At 56.4% G+C, this 19,430-nt stretch overlaps 1 protein-coding gene across 1 annotated transcript in view; it reads left to right on the top strand.

Annotated features, from left to right (window-relative positions):
• The window catches only part of PTPRN2 (protein tyrosine phosphatase receptor type N2), a 715,790-nt gene extending 701,363 nt beyond the window's left edge, over positions 1 to 14,427 (top strand). The window contains exons 22-23 of the mRNA XM_081800880.1: positions 6,081 to 6,154; positions 12,786 to 14,427. Coding sequence (XP_081657006.1) covers positions 6,081 to 6,154; positions 12,786 to 12,857 — 146 coding nt within the window. The 3' untranslated portion in view covers positions 12,858 to 14,427. The remainder of the gene's footprint in view (positions 1 to 6,080; positions 6,155 to 12,785) is intronic.
• Positions 14,428 to 19,430: the final 5,003 nt, after the last annotated feature.

Raw genomic sequence — 19,430 nt, forward strand, 5'->3', positions numbered from 1 at the left:
ACGTACATTCATGACATGGGCCTTTCCCTGAGCTGCGTGGAACCTCACGGAGAGGAGGCTCGACCACACCTGTGCGCTTCCACGACCCCTGCGGCCTCTGCATCTCCTTGACGCCCTGTGCCCACGGCACCTGCTGCTCCGGCGGGTGTGAGAGGCAGCCACGCCTGTGCATGCGCGGCAGCGTGCTCTCCGAGCGCTGGGCCGTCTCCCCTCATCCCGCCCTCCCCACCCCGAACGGCCAGCGCGCTCACTTACACCTGGGCGCCTGGCGCACGTGCTCCGTGGCTGCCCCCCGCGGTGTGCAGGCGCCCGGCTGGAGGACGGGCGGTCAGGACCCTAAGCAGCCCCGCGTTCCCCTGCAGTACTGGAGGTGGTGGGTTTGAAGCGAGTGTGCACACCTCCAGAGCCCTACTTTGTCTGACTTACATCTTTTATAAAAACTGGGAAGCTTCTCAGTTTCTCCTGAAAAATGATTATTTTGGATTTGGGTCCTGGTATACTTGATTTTCAAGGGAACAGGATGTAAACTTGTCTCCTCTGATCCAGTGACAAAAGATTATAATTCATCTCCGAGGTCAGCAGGAATCCTCCCGGCTGTGATTTTTCAGGCCTCCAGTTGGTTAAGGGCATCAGAAACTTCTTGGCACAGAAGGCACAGGACAGCGGTGCGTGCGTGAGAGCCTGAGTCAGGCGTGTGCGAGCCCGCGTGGGCGTGTGCGAGCCCGGGTCATGCGGGTCGGGCGTGTGCGCGTCCAGGTCGGGCGTGTGCGAGCCTGCGTCATGCGGGTCGGGCGTGTGCGTGCGCGCACCCGTGGGGGTGGTGCCCACAGCCGCCCGATCTTGTCCTGCGGACCGAGGCGGAGCTCTGGCCCTGCGCGGTGGGCTCCGCTCTCCTCGGGCGGTGTCGGGCCACTTGGCACCTTCGAAGGCCTTCAGCTAGAGAGAGCCGTTGCTCGACGCCTCCTGACGGCAGAACGGAGACCACCTGCTCGTGCAAAGTGAAGGCTTTTCCCTCTTGCACACTTGACACACCTTGTCTTTTTACCTTGAGGAAAGGAGCACACGGGATCCCTGCCGTTTGCAAACCTGTGGGTAAAAAGTCAGTAACGGGGGCGCCTGGGTGGCTCAGTTGTTAAGCGTCTGCCTTCGGCTCAGGTCATGATCCCAGAGTCCTGGGATCGAGCCCCACATCGGGCTCCCTGCTCAGCGGGGAGTCAGCTTCTCCCTCTGACCCTCCCCCTGCTTGTGTTCCCTCTCTCGCTGTATCTCTCTCTGTCAAGTAGATAAAATCTTAAAAAAAAAAAAAAAGTCTGTAACGAAACTCATTTACGTGTATTCAGCCTCACCACGGAACGGGCTGCTGGAAGTCGTGCGGAGGAGTGCGCACGCGCAGGCCCCTGCCGCGCCCCCCCCACCCCCCCACCCCCCGCTCGTGCGCACCTGCGACGGGGCTGGGCTGGCCGAAGTGGGTGGACAGTCCGCATGAGCCCGCAGCCAGGGAGCAAACTGCAAGAGAGCTCGAAGCTAAGCCCATCAAGAGCTTGGTTTCCTTAAACTTCAAATCCATCCTTTCGCTGTAAAAAAAACAACAACAAAACAACAAATTTTAATACTTTAATCATACTAGTGTTCTCTAGATGTTCATTGTTTAACGATTAATACTTTTTATCTAGGGCTTAAAAACCTCCCTGGTCTTAAAAAATGTATTTAGCCGGTGCGTAAACTTGGGAACCAATGGACCCTGAGTGAAGTAGAGACTAACGGCGATGAATATCCATCGAGCGCCGCACTGGATGGGGCCCGGGTGTGCGCACTAGCCGACCGTGCAGGGCCGCGGGGAAGACATCGGGGGGGAGGGGCGGGCGGCCTGCAGGGGGCCGTGGTGCTGGGTCCCCGGTTGTGCAGCCGCATCCGGGGAGCACACCTTGCGCTGGTCCGCAGAGCGCGGAGCCTGTGACGCTTCTCGGGCGGGAAACACCGGAAACCGCCCCTGTATCTTGCTCCTGCTCCGTCTTCTGTATGGGAATCTTTTTCTGTGTTCTTTTTTTGTGACAGTTTACATGCTTTTCCACTTGAGCACCACACGCGGTAGGTCTGTCCGCCTCGAATTTCACATGTTGTCAGCAAGATGGGATTTTTAAAAGAGAGGGTTCCATTTTAAATGCACTAGAGGAAGCTTCCTAGATATGGGGGGATTTAAATAAATCCCTTCATAAAGTAAGGAATGACTCACACACCCACCCCGCCCTCCCGGCCCACACGGATCTGCTTTATCAATGCAGGTTCTGTTTGGTGCTCCGTGTGTCCCCAGCGCTCACGACAGACCACGGACTGAGTTCTGGAAACTTCCCTCTCTGCACACACCGCAAATACCTTATTATCATAATCCTGACAAGCAAGGGGGACATTAGCCATCCACGTCACACAACTGACCTGACTTCATAAATCCATCACTCCCCGAATTTAGTTCTGGACGTTTTTAAGCGTCGTTTTGACCTCCTCAAGTGTCGGACTGGCTCCAGGTGAAGTGGGATTCTGAGCTAGCTCCCCCGGCGTGGTTTAAACTCCGTGTGTAGGGAAGACCTGATCAGGCTTCCCTCCTGTCCCTCCTCTTCCCTCACAGACAGTGGTCCAGAGGGCGTCATCATGTAATAAAACAAGAGAGGTTCCTCGTAGCATTTTATCCAAGGATCCTGCCGGCTCGGGACAACGGCCGGCAACCATCGTCCACACGGACAGCCACCCAGGAGGGAGGGCTGCACATGTCCCCAGCCCGGCCGTGGCCTCCTGCAGGGACGGCCTCCATACAGCCCCAGCATACAGAGCAGCCCCTCGGAATAAAAGAGCAGCTGGACGGGGTTTTAAAGCCAGCTTCAAGGACTAAAAGAAAGTGACCTGAGCTGCCTTAAAAAGAGAGGGGTTCTGAGTCCGGACCCCACATGAAGCCCTCGGATTTCATTTCGGAAGGACTGGGATGCGTCTCTGTCTGTTGCACCGCGGTCCGCCCCACACCTGACGCATCCGAATGCGGGCCTCGAGGTCCCAGGAGGAAGTAGCTGCGAGTCCGGCTGGAAGCCAGTGTGGGCTGTAACCGAGCAGATTAATTCTCCGGAATCTGCGAGCAGCTAGCCTGCTCTCGGTGCCATGAATCATGACCGCGCCTTGTCGCTCCACGTCGGACCCTGCAAGGACGCTTGGCCCTCCGTGTCAGCTCGAGATCCCACACCAGCGTGGAGCCTCAGCCCGGGGCAGGGAAGCGCCGCAAGCACCTGGCCCCGGACCGCAGGCGCGGGGAACATTCCCGCAGGCCTGGCTGTGGCTGCCCACGCCTGGTGCTTCTGACCACGCCGGCTGGAGAATGGCAGTGCCACGCGTGGTGTGGAAGAAGTCTGTTTCCCCCTCACTCCCTCTCCGCATAGTGTTTAATCTTCCTAAGGCAAGCTTGTGTCCTGAAGAAGCCAATTTCTGTGCACGGTTAGCCCCACAACTCGCATGTGGGCCCCTAGGGCCCAGCCTACCTGGGAAGGCGAGGCAGTGGATCCTCAGGCCGTGGCCTCCAGACCGGACCGCTCAGCTCCCTCTCTTCTCCATCTTCCCATCTGGTAGCAGGGCAAACCTCTTTGTTTCAGACTGTCTCAGATTCGTGGGTTCCCTTTATTTCTATTTATTGTTTTTGATCTGTTGTTGAAATTTCTTCTCTTATTTAAATTTTAGTGAACATACAGTGCAATGTTGGTTTCTGGAGTAGAATTCAGTGACTCATCACTTACACACAACACCCAGTGCTCATCACAACAAGAGCCTTCCTTAAAGCCCATCACCCATGTAGCCCATTCCCCACCCCTCCCCTATCAACCCTCAGTGTGTTCTCTGTCTGTGTCTCTTACAGTTCAGTTCCCTCTCTCCTCTTTTCCCCCCTTCTCCTATGTTCATTTGTTTTTGACAAACATTGTTAAAATATCTATGCTACCTAAAGCAATCTACACATTTAATGTAACCCCTATCAAAATACCACCACCATTTTCTACAGAACTAGAAAAATCCTAAAATGTGTACGGAACCACAACAGTCTCCAGAGACCCAAAGCAACCTTGAAAAAGAAAACCAGGGGTGCCTGGGTGGCTCAGTCAGTTAAGCTCTGCCTTTGGCTCAGGTCCTGGGATCGAGTCCCACATCGGGCTCCCTGCCCAGCAGGGAGCCTTCTTCTCCCTCTGCCTGCCTCTCCCCCTGCTTGTGCACACCCTCTCTCTCTCTGACAAATAAATAAACAAAATATTTTTAAAAAGAAAAGAAAAGAAAAAGATGATTCCGGACTTCAAGCTCTATTACAAAGCTGTGATCATCAAGCCAGTCTGGTAACGGCACAAAAACAGACACATAGATCCACGGGACAGAACAGAGAATCATGGGCTCCCTTTAAAACAAATTGTATTTATTGTGGCCTCATCCACACCCGAAGAGGAGCATGTCCCGAAATTGACCCCTGTCTTTTCCTTGAATGACTTTCACAGCGGACCCCAGCTGTCGAGCTCCCTGGGGGACCGTCTAGCCGTCAAGAGGGGGATTTCTTCTCCTTCCTATGAAGGCCCTAATTTAACACTTGGGGAAACTCGTGGTGTTCCCATACCCAGTAGGATGGTATTCTGTATCTGGAAGGACTGCCGGCTTAGTGCCTATAAGGCCCCCTCATTCACTGTGAGCCCGCGACGTGCTGAGTGCTGTCCCCCCAGCCTCAAGAGATGCGAGCACTCCCATCCTGTCTGCTCAAGGATGAGGGTGGAGAGTGAGGGCACGGGGGTGCCCCTCCGCCCTGGGGCCATGGTGCCAGATCATCTGTCCTTCCTGCTGATTCCCCTTTATTTGTGCAGATACGTTTGGTTGGGATGTGTTTCCTCCCAGGACCTCCCCTGCCCACCTCTCTCCCTCTCTGCCCGTCTCAACCTGCTGTGCTTGGAAAACATCACTGGGTGCTCAGGAGCCCACCGGATAAGCCCCAGAACCCTAGGACTTGAAAAATTACAACCACCTTAGAAATTTCCAAGTTCACTGTCCCGGTTCTGTGCCCGAGGGGAACAATGTGCTCACTTAGGTTGTACAGACAGAGAAGGGCCAGTCAGGGCCTCTCGCCCCTCTGCCTGGTGTGGGCTGGTTGCCGACGGTCGTGGCCACCTGCTCTGTGTGACCAGAGACAGGCCGTTCCACAGGGATAAGCCTCGGTCTCCTCTACAGCTCCCATTCCACTGTGTTCTGGTAACGAGCTGAGATAATGCTCGGAACATGGCACCTAGTTTGGCACGTGGGTCCCAGTCCACCTCGGGGGCGACCACCTGCTCCCAGTTCCTACATTTTGCATTTTCATGTTGGCGGACGCGTCTTGGCTCCCTAAACTGTAAGAAACTTGTGGGCTTGGGACCCAGCACCATTCTCTGTCTACTAGAAATAGAAAAACAAGAACACATGTTGAATTAATGATAAGGTTAAAGTTTCAAACCCAAATAGTATTATTTCTGTGAAGCCCGGATCACCTGCAATGAGATGCTGTCTGTGGGGAGGGGTCTCTCGGTGAAACTCTGCAGTGAACACACACAAGGGCATCTCTACCTTTTCTTAACATTTGGAACCCTCACTGGGAGCTCCATCTTTAAAAGCCAATATAAGATGGAAAAGATTTATTAGTCTCATTTCTCATTACTCGAAATAAAAAAATTCTACACGATTGAAATTAAAGCTTATATGCTTCCCATTTCTAAAACATTCTTTTAAATCCGCCCCCCCCCACACACACACAAATCATCAAGTTGTCGTCTCTAATAGCAATGACTGTTTTAAGTACCTGGATGGGCATCTGACAGCATGTCTCAGCCCCGCGTTCCTGAATGAATGCTCACGAAAACCGCACGCCTTGTTTTTCTAGACGAACACGGACATGGCATGTGCCCACCAGGCCTGCTGAGGGATGAGCGTAATCATTTTGAATTGGCCTCTCAGCCTGAAGGGAGCCTGACGCAGGCGAGGGACAGCCGAGCGCGGGTCATCTTGTGTCTGAACCCGGCCCGATCTGTGTGTGTTGTTTGTTGCAGGCGCTAAGGAGATTGACATCGCCGCGACCCTGGAGCACTTGAGGGACCAGAGACCGGGCATGGTCCAGACAAAGGTACTGTCGGCCAGTCCTCGGGGATGGTGGGGGCGACAGGGGTGTCTTTCTGCAGGTGTTTCCCAGCAAGGAGAGAGGAGAAGGGGACCGAGCGTCTTCCACGCAGGTCCCGGGCGGGAGTGAAAGGCCCCTCCCAGGAGGGCGGCCCATGGTTCCAGCAACCACCCGCATTTCAGCAAAAACAGATGCAGTTGGATCTCCAGTCTTTGGAGCCCTCTCCCCACCAGATTTGGGGAAGGGGGAGAGCATTACATTTTTACAAAAAGAGCGCCATGATAGGGGTGCCTGGGTGGCTCAGTCGGTTAAGCGTCTGACTCCTGGTTTCGGCTCAGGTCATGATCTCGGGGTCATGGGACTGAGCCACATTGGTCTTCACACTCGCTTGGGAATCTTAAAAAAAGAGGTCAGTGACAAACCCCAGCACCCTTGCTGGGGAATGGTCTAGATCCACTAACATTCTGCCAGACCCCCCTATTTCTGGCCCACAGAACCACAGCTCTGTTGTGTGGTCATCAGATGTCCCCGGGTGTACTCAGGTCCTCAAACACCTCAAAATAGCTTATTTGCATACTTACTGAGAAGGCCATGTTTGCAACAAGAGTAAACCCAAGATTGCTGGTTGGCTTTGGGTTAACCAGAGCTGGAAATGGGCTTAACATGATGTTCCTTTAGCACTCGGAAGTATCTGTGTCCAACGACCACGAAAGCTCCCGCACATCTGTTCCATAAAGGTACTGAAGTCATAAAATACAGAATCTTCCCTTTCTCAAGGTAGTCCTGACACCCCAGCGCTATTAGCACCTAGACAAAAGGCCAAAATCACTAAAAGACGCACTTGCAGAATTACTTCCTTATGCCTAAGAGGACTGTAGGTTGTAAAAAGCACTCCTATGAAGTGGGGCTGACCCAAGGGCCCGAGGACCGTGCTTTGTGCCTGGTGGTGACGGTTCTGGGGCCCCAGGGAGCTTACCCCGCCTCCCGGGGTCTCACTGCTCCCCCCGGAAAGTGCCAGTAGCCCCCAGCCCCCTTTCCGTCTGAATGTTACCATGAGCAGACACACGTCACGCAGGGTCTGAGCTGGATGAGAGAAGACAGCTACACCCCACGCTCTCTGTCGAGAATGAAGCCACGCACCTCGGGAAGCTAAGCTGAGCACCCTTTGAACCGGAAGACCATTTCCTAAAATACCTTAACAGTCACCGGGCTGGTTCTTGATGGCCAAAGTCAACCCCAAGCACCGAGGCAAATTTAACTTCAGTCTCTTACAGAACCACAATCCATCCTAAGCAAAGTCACAAGAAGCCTCGTAAAGAATGAAGAACTGCTCCGGCCGAGCCCTTCCCCCCGGCAGCCGCGCCTGCCCCAGCCCGTGACCTCCACCCAGGCTCCGGCACCTGGGGGTGCGAGCAGAGCCGGTGGGACAAGCAGCCCGCCCTGTGCTCGCTCGGCCCCGAAGGGCTGTCACCGGCACCGGGCGATCACCCCGTCCCCCTGTAGCATGCATGCGGGTCACGAGAATCGCATTTGATTAGCGTGAAGGAAGCTTATCAATCGTGGCACACTTTGTTTTCCTAGGGTTTTTTTTTTTATCTGAAGTTTTGAAATTATTTCAGACCTGCAAAACACGTGCAGAAATAATACAGATCCTTCCCACGTGCCCTCACTAGGTTCCCACTGCTAGCACTTATGTAACCACAGGTGACCACGGCCAGAACCAGCATCAGTATGAGCCATTTACTCAGGTGCAGACCTTGTCCTAGCTCATCCATGTCCCCAGTGACCTTTCCCTGGAGCAAGACCACCCCTGAGCACTCAGTCGCCGTATCTCCCACATCTCGACTAATGGGACAGCTCGGTGGCCTTGAGAGGTCTTCAAAAGAGAACTGACAGGTGTGGCTTGGTTTTCATAGACTGTCCCTTGCTTGGGTTTGTCTGACGTTCCTGTGATGGGTTCTGGTTGTGCATCTTGGGCAGGACCGTCCCAGAAGGAGGCACGTGACCCCGGTTGATCTCCTTTCTAGGGAGGTGAGCTTCGGTCACTCGGCTCAGGGGGTGTCCGCCAGGTGATTCTTCTTGGTAATGAGCAGTGTCTTGGGGGAGAGATTTGGTACTGTTCACGTCTCTTTGTTGTTGTGCTTTATCATGATGTCAGCAGGTGACAAATAACCCGCAGGTTTTGTGCCTGGGGAAGGTCCATCCCACTGGCCCGACCATGCCACTTGGTGGTGGCCTCGTGAGGGCCACGGCACTGCAGGTCAGTGCGCTGTCCCTGGATGGTCTGGCCCCACGGGGCCACCAGAAGCCGTGGAGGAGGCTCGGAGGCCTGAGAACCGGGCCTGGTGAGCAGCGTCAGTTTATAACCAGGAACGAAAAGCGGATTCTGTCTCTGCCTAAATCTTGATGCTGCATCGCGCCGTCTCCTACTGCACAGATAACCTGCAGGAAATCGTCAATTCAAGACTCACTTCTTTGCTCCCTGAACCTGGGTACCTCCCAGGCAGGCCTCCTCCACCCCGGACACCCCAGACGGTACAAGGACACCCAAAACACAGACTCCACGGTGGATCTGGGCGAAACCGTGGGGACGATGCATAACACAGTGCAAAAACCATTCGGCCCTCATGGCACAAGGTCCTGAGGCCCAGGGAGCAGCCCCCAGGCCCCGCCAGAAAGGGAGATGAAGCATCCAGAGAGCAGAGAATTTGCCTCACGTAGCTTCCCGGCAGGAATTGACCCTCTTCCTTCGGGTGGGGTTCAAAAGTTGTCTGGAAGTGTGTATGTAAATGCAATTCCTAGAATTTCAAGGTATAAAGAAATAAGCACATCAAAGCCACCATTCTGTCTTAATTTGACGGCTTTGCCCAACATTACTCCGTGAAATGGAACTTCCCCTGAAGTTCAGTTTAACAAAAGGAAAATTTCTGTGGGAAAAAAATAGTGCCATACGATCTGAATACTCTTCCACAGAAGCCAAGAGAAAGTCACCTGTGGGCTGTTCACACCCATATAGTCAGGTTGCGCCACGTGAGCCGAAGACACAAAACAGACTGGGGACGGAGCCCCCCGACCCCCAGCACACAGCCTGACCGCACAACTCCATCTTTATGTTCAAAAAAGCCCCCGATAGCTGGTTTTCCACCTGGAAACAAACCCTCGGTCAAACGAAGCACAGACACCTGCCGTGCGTCTGCCTGAGGAGAGGAAGGGAAGCCACGGCCCGTGGCCGGGGAGCTGGCGCCGGCCGCGGGGACGCGCTGAGAAGCGAGCGGCAGCATGGGGTTACGGCCCGGGAGACCCGAGCAGAAGGAGATGTCACCCAACCCCCACCACCGCATGTGTGTCAGTGCAACAGAACACTCGTTCTAGGAAGGGAGATGAAATCGCAGGATGTAGGTGAAACAACACACTTCACAAGGTGAGCGATGTCTCCTCCTCCACGCGTGTCATGGAACAGACTCTCCCCCTCCGTCCCCTTCATCTCGTGAAGGTGCCTCCTTAACCAAAAGCCTGAACGCTCTCCGTAACGACACTTTCTCTTCGACGCTCACTTCGAAAGCCGACTGACCCGTGTGTCCCCAGGAAGTAGTGATGTCAGTTGGCCCGGCGGGTGCGCACGGTGTTCACACGTGGTACCGCGCCTCCTGCCCCTCCCGGCTCGTCTCTGCGTTTGGGCTTCACCCTATCCTTGTTCTGCTCCGCAAGCCCGGCTCCCTATCTTGCTCGGGGTCTGGAGAGACAAGGACTGATTGAATTAAGTGTAATCCAGTTCACAGCCCCGGGCCTCCCGACCCATGTCCTGCTCCATCAGAACCCTCTCAGCACCTTGATATTGTTCCCCTCAGCCTCTGTGTCTCTATCTCCCCCGTTCACACGCATGCATGCATGTACACACATGCATGCGTGCATACCTATGTGTGCGCACACCTATGAACGTACACGTGTGCACGCATGCATGTGTGCATACCCACGTGTGTGCATGAGTATAAATGTACACCTGTGCACACATGCATGTATGCACACCACGCGCACTCATGCATACACATGTGCGCAATAGGCACTCGTGTGTACACATGCCCCTGTGCACACACGTGCTCATTCGTGTGCACACACGTGTGCACACATGCTCGCTCACGTGTACACATGTATGCACTGTGCACGGATACGCTCACGTGCACACACGCACACACTCATACATACATGTGTGCATATGCACTCGTGCATACACGTGGCACACATACATGTGTGTGCACACATATGCACATGCATGCACCCTGTCCCTCACCTGCTCTGGTATCATATGTCAAGGATGGAGCCAGGGCTGATCTCTGTGAAGAACAGCTGAGCCAAGGGCACGGAGAGCACTCCGTCCTGCCCCCACCGTGAGGGGGATGCGGGGAAGTGTTGCCCTGGAGGGGTCGCTGGCGCTCCACGGAGGGTAACAGCTCCTGGGACAGCCATTCGCTATGACTCCCTTTGAATTCGGGAATGCAAGTATCATGGCACTGTTGTGTGGGCCCACCCAGTCCTTTGTGCGAGCCACAAGGATTGCAAACACGAATCTGAGTGTGACTATAAATGCAAACACACACACACACACGCAGCCCGAACACCTGCACTGACCCTCACAGACGCCACAGCAAAAGCGAGTCAGGTGCTGTGTCTGCCCAGCTTGTCTGCTGGGCTCCCCGGACTTCTGAGGGGCCGACTCGGGCCTGTCAGTGGAGGTGGTGCCTGAGACTGGGTGTGCGCCCGGCCTCCACCCACGGCGGAGACCGGAGCGCGCGTCGGCGCCGCCACTCGGGGCTACTTCTCGGGGAAGGAGCAGGGCGGCTGACAAGCCCCGTCTCATTGCCGACCAGCCCCGAGGGGCACGGCACGCCTCTGCCAAGGGTCCCTCGTCCCAGGAGGCCCCCGTCTCCTGCCCGCCGGTGCTCCCAGAGCCTCCCATGGCAGGGCCCAGCGCCGTGAAGCCCGCCGGCGTCCTGCAGGCCCTCGGCTCCCGGGGCCACCGAGCACACTGCCACCATCTAAGCCACGCCTCTGTCGACGCGTCACATGTGCAACGAACACAGGGTGTCTGGATGAGGCTAATCGAGGCACAGGTGCACGTCTGCAGTCTGCTGTCCTCACTGGACCCTGTTTGCCCCCCTACCAGATACTCGTGATGGCTACGGAGGATCCCAAGTGTGTGAACTTGCCCACTTCCCTGTCGGCGCTATGTCTTGGGATGGATTGTCAGCGTGTCAAAAGCTGTAAGCAGCCACATGACACGTGACATGAGAGTTCCAAAGAGTCTCCTTTCATTTTTTCACATTTCAAGTCATCATGAAACCTTGGTCTCCCCATTGGCAAGCCAGCGTTTGGGGAAGAAATGGTCTGGGGTGGCTGTTCATGCGTCATAAACCTGGATCCTCCCCACGACACGTCCCCTTGAACAAGCTGTTAGCCGGAGAGCCAGCGACAGGAGATAGCTTCCCGCCACTGGTGACAGCCAGAGGCCCCTCTTCCGGGGCCTTCGAGCGTGAGGAGGGACGCTGCTGGGCACGGGTAAAATCGACTGGGCATGCCTTTGACGGCAGTTTCCAGAATGGGCATCAGGAGGCTGTGTCCACTAGCAAAGACACCATGTTGGTTCACGCAGGTCATTCCTTCAACGCCAATAGAGAGAGAACACCAAGGGACGGTCTTTGGCCCCAAAGTGAGGGTTAAATTGTCCTGCCTTTCTGTTGTTTCTGCTCCTTACTGGGCATTCAAAGTGGGTTTTAACCATGATTTTTGGATTTGAAACTGCCCTGCCACTCGGGTTATCAAGCATTGAAGCCATCCAAAGGGCTTCTCAGTAGGTGATAGTGTGCATCACTTATTATTCCGGTGACTTCTCTGGTATGACTAGGAGGGGCCCAACGCCCACTTCAGAGTTTCTCTGCAGTGTCGGGGGCATCATGTGGCAAGGACGTGTGCAGGGGACTGGCCTTGACCCGCGTGGAGGGGTGGGCTTTGTTCCCGTCTGCTGAGCCCTCCCCTTCCAGAGAGGGGAACAGTCCTGACACCGCCCTCGTTTCTACCTCCCGGTCTTGGCAGGTTTTGCATGTGCCCCGTCCAGCGTGTGCCTACGACTAGGAGCACATATGGGCACGCTCGTCTAAGGCTGGACACATTGTGGATGAGGCGGGGTTTCCTGGCAGGTGCGACGGGGAAGGGCCGGGCTGGACGCTGGGGCGATGCCCACGACAGCGAGGCCACTACCCCTCGGCCTTTCTGAGGGGAGGCCATGTGGCTGGCTCCATGGCAGGTCAGCACGCAGCTGGTGTGGGGGCTGGAGCTCAGGGCAGCTGGTGTCTGCGTCAGCTCTGGCCCGCCCCGGGGGCCGTACACTCCGCCATCCTCGTGCAGTTGCGGGTTTAGCAGCTCCTCCCAGTGATAAAAGATGAGACCTTCCCACGTGAGAAATTCTAATCACCATCAACATGGGGTCTCATCTTGCACACCACCATCCTCTCTGCGGAGATGTGCGACCTTTCTTCCTTTTCCTGAACCAATTCCTTCTGCAAAATGACACAGCAGAGCTAAAGGCCGGAGTCGAGAGGAACGTGGTCCCGCTCACCTCTGATTCGCTTTCTCGTCCCTCCAGGAGCAGTTCGAGTTTGCGCTGACGGCCGTGGCGGAGGAGGTGAACGCCATCCTCAGGGCCCTCCCGCAGTGAGCGCGAGCGCGCAGCCCAAGGCTGGGAGGGGCCGGCGTCACGACTGTCGACGGTCGCTGGGAATTGCGATGCCACTTAGTTGCGTGTCTTCAGCGTCCCTGCCTCGTCAGTGCGGTCCAGCGGTTACAATGTGCATTTGTGTTCAACCAAGTCATAGTAAGGGGAGATTTGGGGGATCGTCCAGTCACAAGGACAATCACTTTATCTGTTTTCACTTCCTTGAAAGGAAAACACTTTTCCTTAAAGCACACATTCACATCCTTAATTGCAAACAGTGCCATACAACGACGCTGTAGGTGGTGTGCTCCGCACCATCTCCACGAAGAGAGCCGACCTGTGGGCCGTAACTCTGAAGGATGGGCCAGCTCTGCAGGGAGGGGACCCGGGGAAGCGGGAAGGGCACCACAAGCATTTGGCATTTGTCTTTACGACGGCTCATCACCGGCAGGAACCACCCCCCCCCCCGGCTTGTTCAGGAGTTAGAGCAACAAACTTACCATTCTGCAGCTTTGGGGGAAATAACAGCATCGACCCTGCATCTTCCCTCCGTTCCCGTGCGGGCTGGCCGACACCTGCCCCCGGCACTGTGGACAGCCCATCTCCACCGCCCACCCCCCACAGAAGGGCAGGGGCCTCGGGGCACACGTGTCCCAGGCCAGCCGCCCCAGGCAAGGCCTCCCATCCGCAACCCGTCTGGAGACGCATTTTTAACTTTAAATACAGATTTACACATTGCAAAAGCAGATGCTGTTAATAAACTCTTCCCTTAGGGGTAACCAGAGCCAGGGAACCAACCTGCAGGTAACAAGCTCCGGGGTCCCCAAGGAGCACACGAGCCCCCGGCGGGCTCCTGTGCTCCCCTCTTGGGGGATGTCCTGGGCCCTGCCGGCATCCAGGGCAGACCCTGGGTACCCCGTTCCCAGAAGGGGATGCAGGGTGCCATACATTGTTGGCTTTACTGGGTGAGATCCTGGCACCAGGGAGAAAGGCAGAAATGGCAGCGTTTCCTGGGCCCCGCCCCCTCCCAGGGTCACCTCGGTCAGACACTGTGTGACTCGCTCAGACACAAGCGTCTAGAGGCGATTCGGGTTTGCCACCCCCCCCAGCCCCCGACAGAGGAGCTCATTTCGCCGGACTCAGAACGGTGGGTTCTAAGAAGGCATGCAGACCGCTCTGTGCGCTACAGCTTTCATCTTAGGATTAGGTGTGAATACATCCCCTGTACCTTTCCACGTCCCGCTTACTGCACACATTCTTCCCGCCTAAGTAGACACTGCAACCCAGAAACCAGTAGCATCGGGAGAACGGCCTGTGACTGGGGAGGAAGATGCCAAATACTGTTTGTGTCTCTAAGTGGTCCTGTCATGTCATCTGCTCTAATAGATCTATAATTTTTTGCCAGAGTTGTTTCTCCCCATCTGGAATCTAAATAATGAATAGGAACTAATTTATCTGAATATAGGAAGCGTATACCTACTTGTAATTTCTAACTTCTTATGTTTCAAAAGAAATCCTCCAGTGTGAGATATATAAATATATTTAATTGTGTCAGATTAAACTTTTGATTTCACATTCGAATGGTCTTTATTTGGGGAGGATAGAGCAACGTTCCCTGCCCATCCTTGGCTCCCGGAGGTGGGGGAGCAGGTGGGAGCCTTTCCGAGAATTCCCCCTTTGCAGGGATAGCTGTGCACGAAAGGCCAGAGCATCCCCGAGCTTTCCTTCCTCAAAGACTGATTGCAGGATCTCCGGAAGCAGCCAGGGCCGTGTTCTGTGCAGAGTGTCCCCCCAGCCTCTCATGCCCATCTGTGCAGTGTGAGCACAGGGCTAGCGGCGGATGAGCCTTCCTTCCCGGGCCTCGGGCTCCACCCCCCACGGCCCAACGCCCATCCTGGCACATCAAGGCGGCGGCACAGGGACAGGCGTGTCCTATACTGCCTCAGCGACCCCAGTGACGTGGGGCTGCGTGTGGAGTCAGTTTGTCATGGGAGTAGGGAACCACGCACAGGGCCCGTCAGCTTGAGGGGCTCCGTGTCCACCCAAGCGCTGGTGTGCGTTTCTCGAGAGATCAGCCCCAGGCCCCGTTGGGTGGACACCCAGTTACATCCGTCTCTGACTCCCCTTTCCGGAGTCGGCCTCACGTTCAAACCCTGCCTGGGCATCCGCGGATTGCGCGTCCCACTGCTGTGAGTTACTGCCGTTGGGGGTCCCCGAGGCATCACACGGGGCGGCTTCTCATGAAAAGCACATGTCAGAACGTGCACATGGCAGACCCCAAAGCCATGAAAAGGTTCCCCTCCCACCATGAGTATTTAGGAATGCTGGACAACATGTGCTGGAAACATACGGTGCATGCCAGCTCTAAGGAGAGGGCAAAGAGGGAGCCCATGGCCGGTGTAGGCGAGTGTGGACACCGAGCCGCACAAGGGCTGGGGGCCGGTTCTGAGCAGGCTGCTCTGACCCAGCACAGGGGGCCCCGGGAGGTGGTGTGCTGGAAATGTCCAGAACCGGCTCTCTCTGCAACCGTGGACATGCAGAAATGCGCTGAGATGTGCCCTCAGCCAGCACACGGTGGTGACAAAGCCAGTCCTCTTCATCGTCAGGGCCACGGAGCCAACGGCTTCCCGCAGAATGCTCGCCGCAGCCTTCCACACCGCCCACTTTCGGTCACGTCTTCTCCGTCACTCACCTGCTGATTCCTGGGATGCATATACCCCACGAAGAGTGACTTCAACGAGGGAAGGGCGGTGAGTGCCCGGGAAGGGACCCGGACGAACGCAGCTGCTGGGGATGGGGGCGCAAAGGGAGTAAAGGAACTAGGAAGTGGCCACCTGTGTGTTAACAGAAGTTCTCGTTTCATACAGGGTGGTTCCTAATAGCGGCTGATTTTAGCAACCAGTCCATAAAATCCCTGCCTGTTGGTAGAAGTGCCTGCAGCGCATCCCTGCCCGGAGCCCAGCAACGACGGGAGGGGTCTGGAGACCGGCCAGCCCAGCTGTCCTGCTGGGAAAGAAAGGTGCCTGGAGACGGGGGCGGGGGCCAGTCCGCCCATCCCGCACGGCACAGGAAACCCAAACCAAACAAGTAAGGTTAAAATATGAGCCCAGCGGAGTCCTCCGGTGCCGAGCATCAGCGGAGGCAAAACCACTCGGGTGGAGCACCAAAGTCCCCAGAAGGATGCGCCCCAGAGGACTGGATTAGCTCCCCATAAACAACCACAAAGCACAGGGGGAAGAGGATCACAGCAGGGCAGAGACGTCCGAAACGGGGAGAAATGCAGACAACACAACAATACAAAAAGGCAATAAAATGAGTTTGAACATTCCAAACGGCATATAAAAAGAACAGTGTGGGTGAAAGGAAGCAGATTGGAAAAAGAACCCAAAGCAACTTATTTTTTAAAGATTTATTTACTTATTTATTTATTTGAGTGGGGGGGAGGGGCAGAGGGAGAGGGAGAGGACTTCAAACAGACTCCCCGCAGAGTGCAGAGCTCCTTGCGGGACTCGATCTCACGACCCTGACATCAGGACCTGAGCAGAAACCAAGAGTGGAACGCTGAACTGACTGAGCCCCCCCAGGGGCCCCCAACACAGCTTCTGGAAGTGAAATCCAAAGGGAACGATTATTTAGAAACTGGGGAAGACATGTGCACGTGGGACCAGCTGAGGTAAGAACCTGGGTTCAGCAGCAGGCTGGGAATCGCTGAGGCACCAGCCGTAACCTGACAACCGGGCTGAAGACTCCTGGAGACGTTCTGAGACGGGGTGGAGCCAGCATTCTGGAAGGAAACAGAATCGGTGCAAGACCCCCTGCAGAGTCTTTGCCCCACAACACAGGGGCGCTCGTGTGGTGCCAGCGTTCCCCCCCCCCAGTGCGACCCTGCAGGACTTGCTGGGACCCCGGGTCCCAGCCCCCGTGGCCGCGGACACCTGCTGGAGGTCCTTGTTACCACCATGGCCCTCCCTCCTGGACTGACTTGGGATGTGCATCTCCCAGTCACCAGGAGGGCTTTGTCCCCCTGACAACACCCAGCACGTAGTGGGGCACCAAGTGTGTACTCTGACAGAGGGGCTGTGGCCCCTGGTCCTGAGGGGCTTCAAGATCACTTGGAAGACTGGGGCAGTTGGGGGACCAAAGAGAAAAATACGTGCGCACCCCCCTGGACCCTCACCAGGTGGCAGCGAGCTCAGCGGGGAAGCAAGCAGGGCACGGTGAGGGGTCAGTCACCCACCTTATGGGAGCTCTGAACTCACCCCCGCCCACCCTCCCCCATCGCCTCCAGAGACCGAGTCTGGGGTGGTTCTAATCCCCTTCCAACACTGTGGGCTTCACCGGCAAGGGATTCGGGGATGCATTTTTATGAAATTATTGCTTGAGACTCTGTTTTTTTTTTCAATAAAAACTGTTAGATGTAATCTTACAGGAAGAAAGCGGAAGCGCTGTGCACGGCAATTCTATAACCTGAGTGATTCAAGATCACACAATGCCTCTCTTCACAGCGAGACCCCAAATCTGTGTTCAGGGTATTGGAACCGGGGTCAGCGCAAATCCTTGGAAACACGCACGCGTGTGCTCACATGCACACCTGCTGGTCGATAAAGTCCTGGGAGCGTGAGGGCGCTGGGTCACTGCCTGGCCCCCGTGTGCCACGGTCAGCTCTATTCCACCCTCACCCGCACCTCCCACACTCAGCAGCATCCTGCCCTTACTGGCCAGACCCGCTCGGTGCCATCTCACCGGCGGCCGGGCTGGGCAGGGCCAGGCAGTTTTCCCTCCCCCTCCGAAGGCCCGCGGTCATGGGGCTTGGCACAGCCCTGTCCGCTGACACCGAGTCCACTTGCCACCGCGCCCGCCGGTGGCCACGTCCTGCAGCCAGGGCTCGGGGCGCCCTTGCGCGCAGCATCCGCACCGTGTCCCTCGCGGCTGTCTCCACGGCTGGCGGGAGCATCTGCTTCTCAAGCGTCTCAGGGGAAGGCCGCAGGCCACCGTGCTCCTCCCCACGCTGGGCCCAGCCTGCACCGGGGGGGGCGGGCTTAGGGTCTCCCCCAGCTGGGGTCCCAGGTTTGGGTATAGGAGGCTGTATGTTTCTTCGAAAATCACCTTCATACTTGCAAAGAGCCAGTGTGCATGCCCTCTGCTCTGTCAGCTGTCTTTCTCACTGTTGCTCTCCGTGGGGAAACGGCAGTAATATTTCATGTGATCTGTGCTGTGTGCTTTATTAATCAAGGAGAACACTAATAAAACCTTCATAATTAGTGGAATAGGCATTAATTCAAAGATGTTTATTGGGATAGAAAATTACACTTTGATGACACCTTTGTTCCTACACAGTGGCTGGTTTTCCTTTTATTAGGATATTTGTTTAGGAACTGGCCTTAGCTGTTTATTAGGCACCATATGGCCTAAGTGGGTTGCGTTTTCGGGTGGGTGCAGCTGTCTTTCTGGACCAGAGGTGGCGTCTCCCTGCTCCAGCGTGCTCATCCTGGGGGCCAGGAGTGACTGAGGGACACGGGACCCACTGTCCCAGGCCGGACACACTGGAGAAGTGCAGTCACTCACAGGGACCAGTCCCTTTCTGGGGGCACCTGCTCCGTCCAGCAGCTGTAGGTTTGGAGAACGACGTGGCACATGGCTGCACACGCTGCAGGGTTCAGCGGATCTGTGGACACCACGGCCCCATGGAAGCTTCCAGAGTCCATCCTGCACCTTCTCCGGAGATGCCGAGGGCTTGAAAGGAGCCAGGGTCTCAGGCAGGAGGACGGGCTCTCAGGGTAAAGGAGACAGGTGGGAGCACAGGAAGGAGCCCCCCGCTCTGCTACTCTGCCTGAAAATGACTTTCAGGGCCCTGCCGTGCTGCCCTCCCTCTCGCGCTCCCCTAACCCGCCGCGCACCTGAACTGGGCACCCCAACAGTCTAACACGTCGGCGTCAATACACGCAGTTACGCATGTGCAAACCCACACGCTCACAGGTGCATGTGGGTCAGGACTCACTGGGATGTCAAATATCCAGCGTCTAGACACCGGTCAACCCCTTTGCTTTAAAGTCCATCTGAGGTGGGTCACAGTGCCCAGGGCCCCGGGACGTCCCCTCCAGGGGTTCCAGGCCCCCAAGGCCTCTGTCCTGCCCGTCCTGCCCGCCCGACCCTGGGGTCTTCCTGAGACAGGGCCCTGCCCCTGCGGGCCTACTCCCCCACTGCAGGTGGAGGCCTGCGAGCCCCCTGCTCCCGCGGGCGCCACGGCTGGACAGGCGGGGCCTGAGGCTGCATGAGGCCCGAGCCGCCGGCCCGCAGCAGACCCGCTTCCCCCTCCCACAGGCGGTGTCCTCAGCTCTCGCCCCCCACACCGGCTTCTTGGTCTATGCGGCCACCACACCGCGGCTTGCTTTCTTCCCACCCCGCATTACAGCGGGGACCAATGGCCCTCGCTGCACCCGTGCCGTGGCCTCCTCCTGCTCCCGCAGCCATCGCTCTCGCCCCCCCCACCCCCCTCCCGGCGCGAGGCAAAGGCGGGAACCAAAATACCGCCTTGAGCCCCCGGGGTCTGATGGTCCTGTTGCTCCGCACCGCAGG

This window comes from Leptonychotes weddellii, chromosome 12 (genome assembly GCF_054177405.1).
Source record: "Leptonychotes weddellii isolate Sample4059 chromosome 12, ASM5417740v2, whole genome shotgun sequence".
Classification (NCBI taxonomy): domain Eukaryota; kingdom Metazoa; phylum Chordata; class Mammalia; order Carnivora; family Phocidae; genus Leptonychotes; species Leptonychotes weddellii.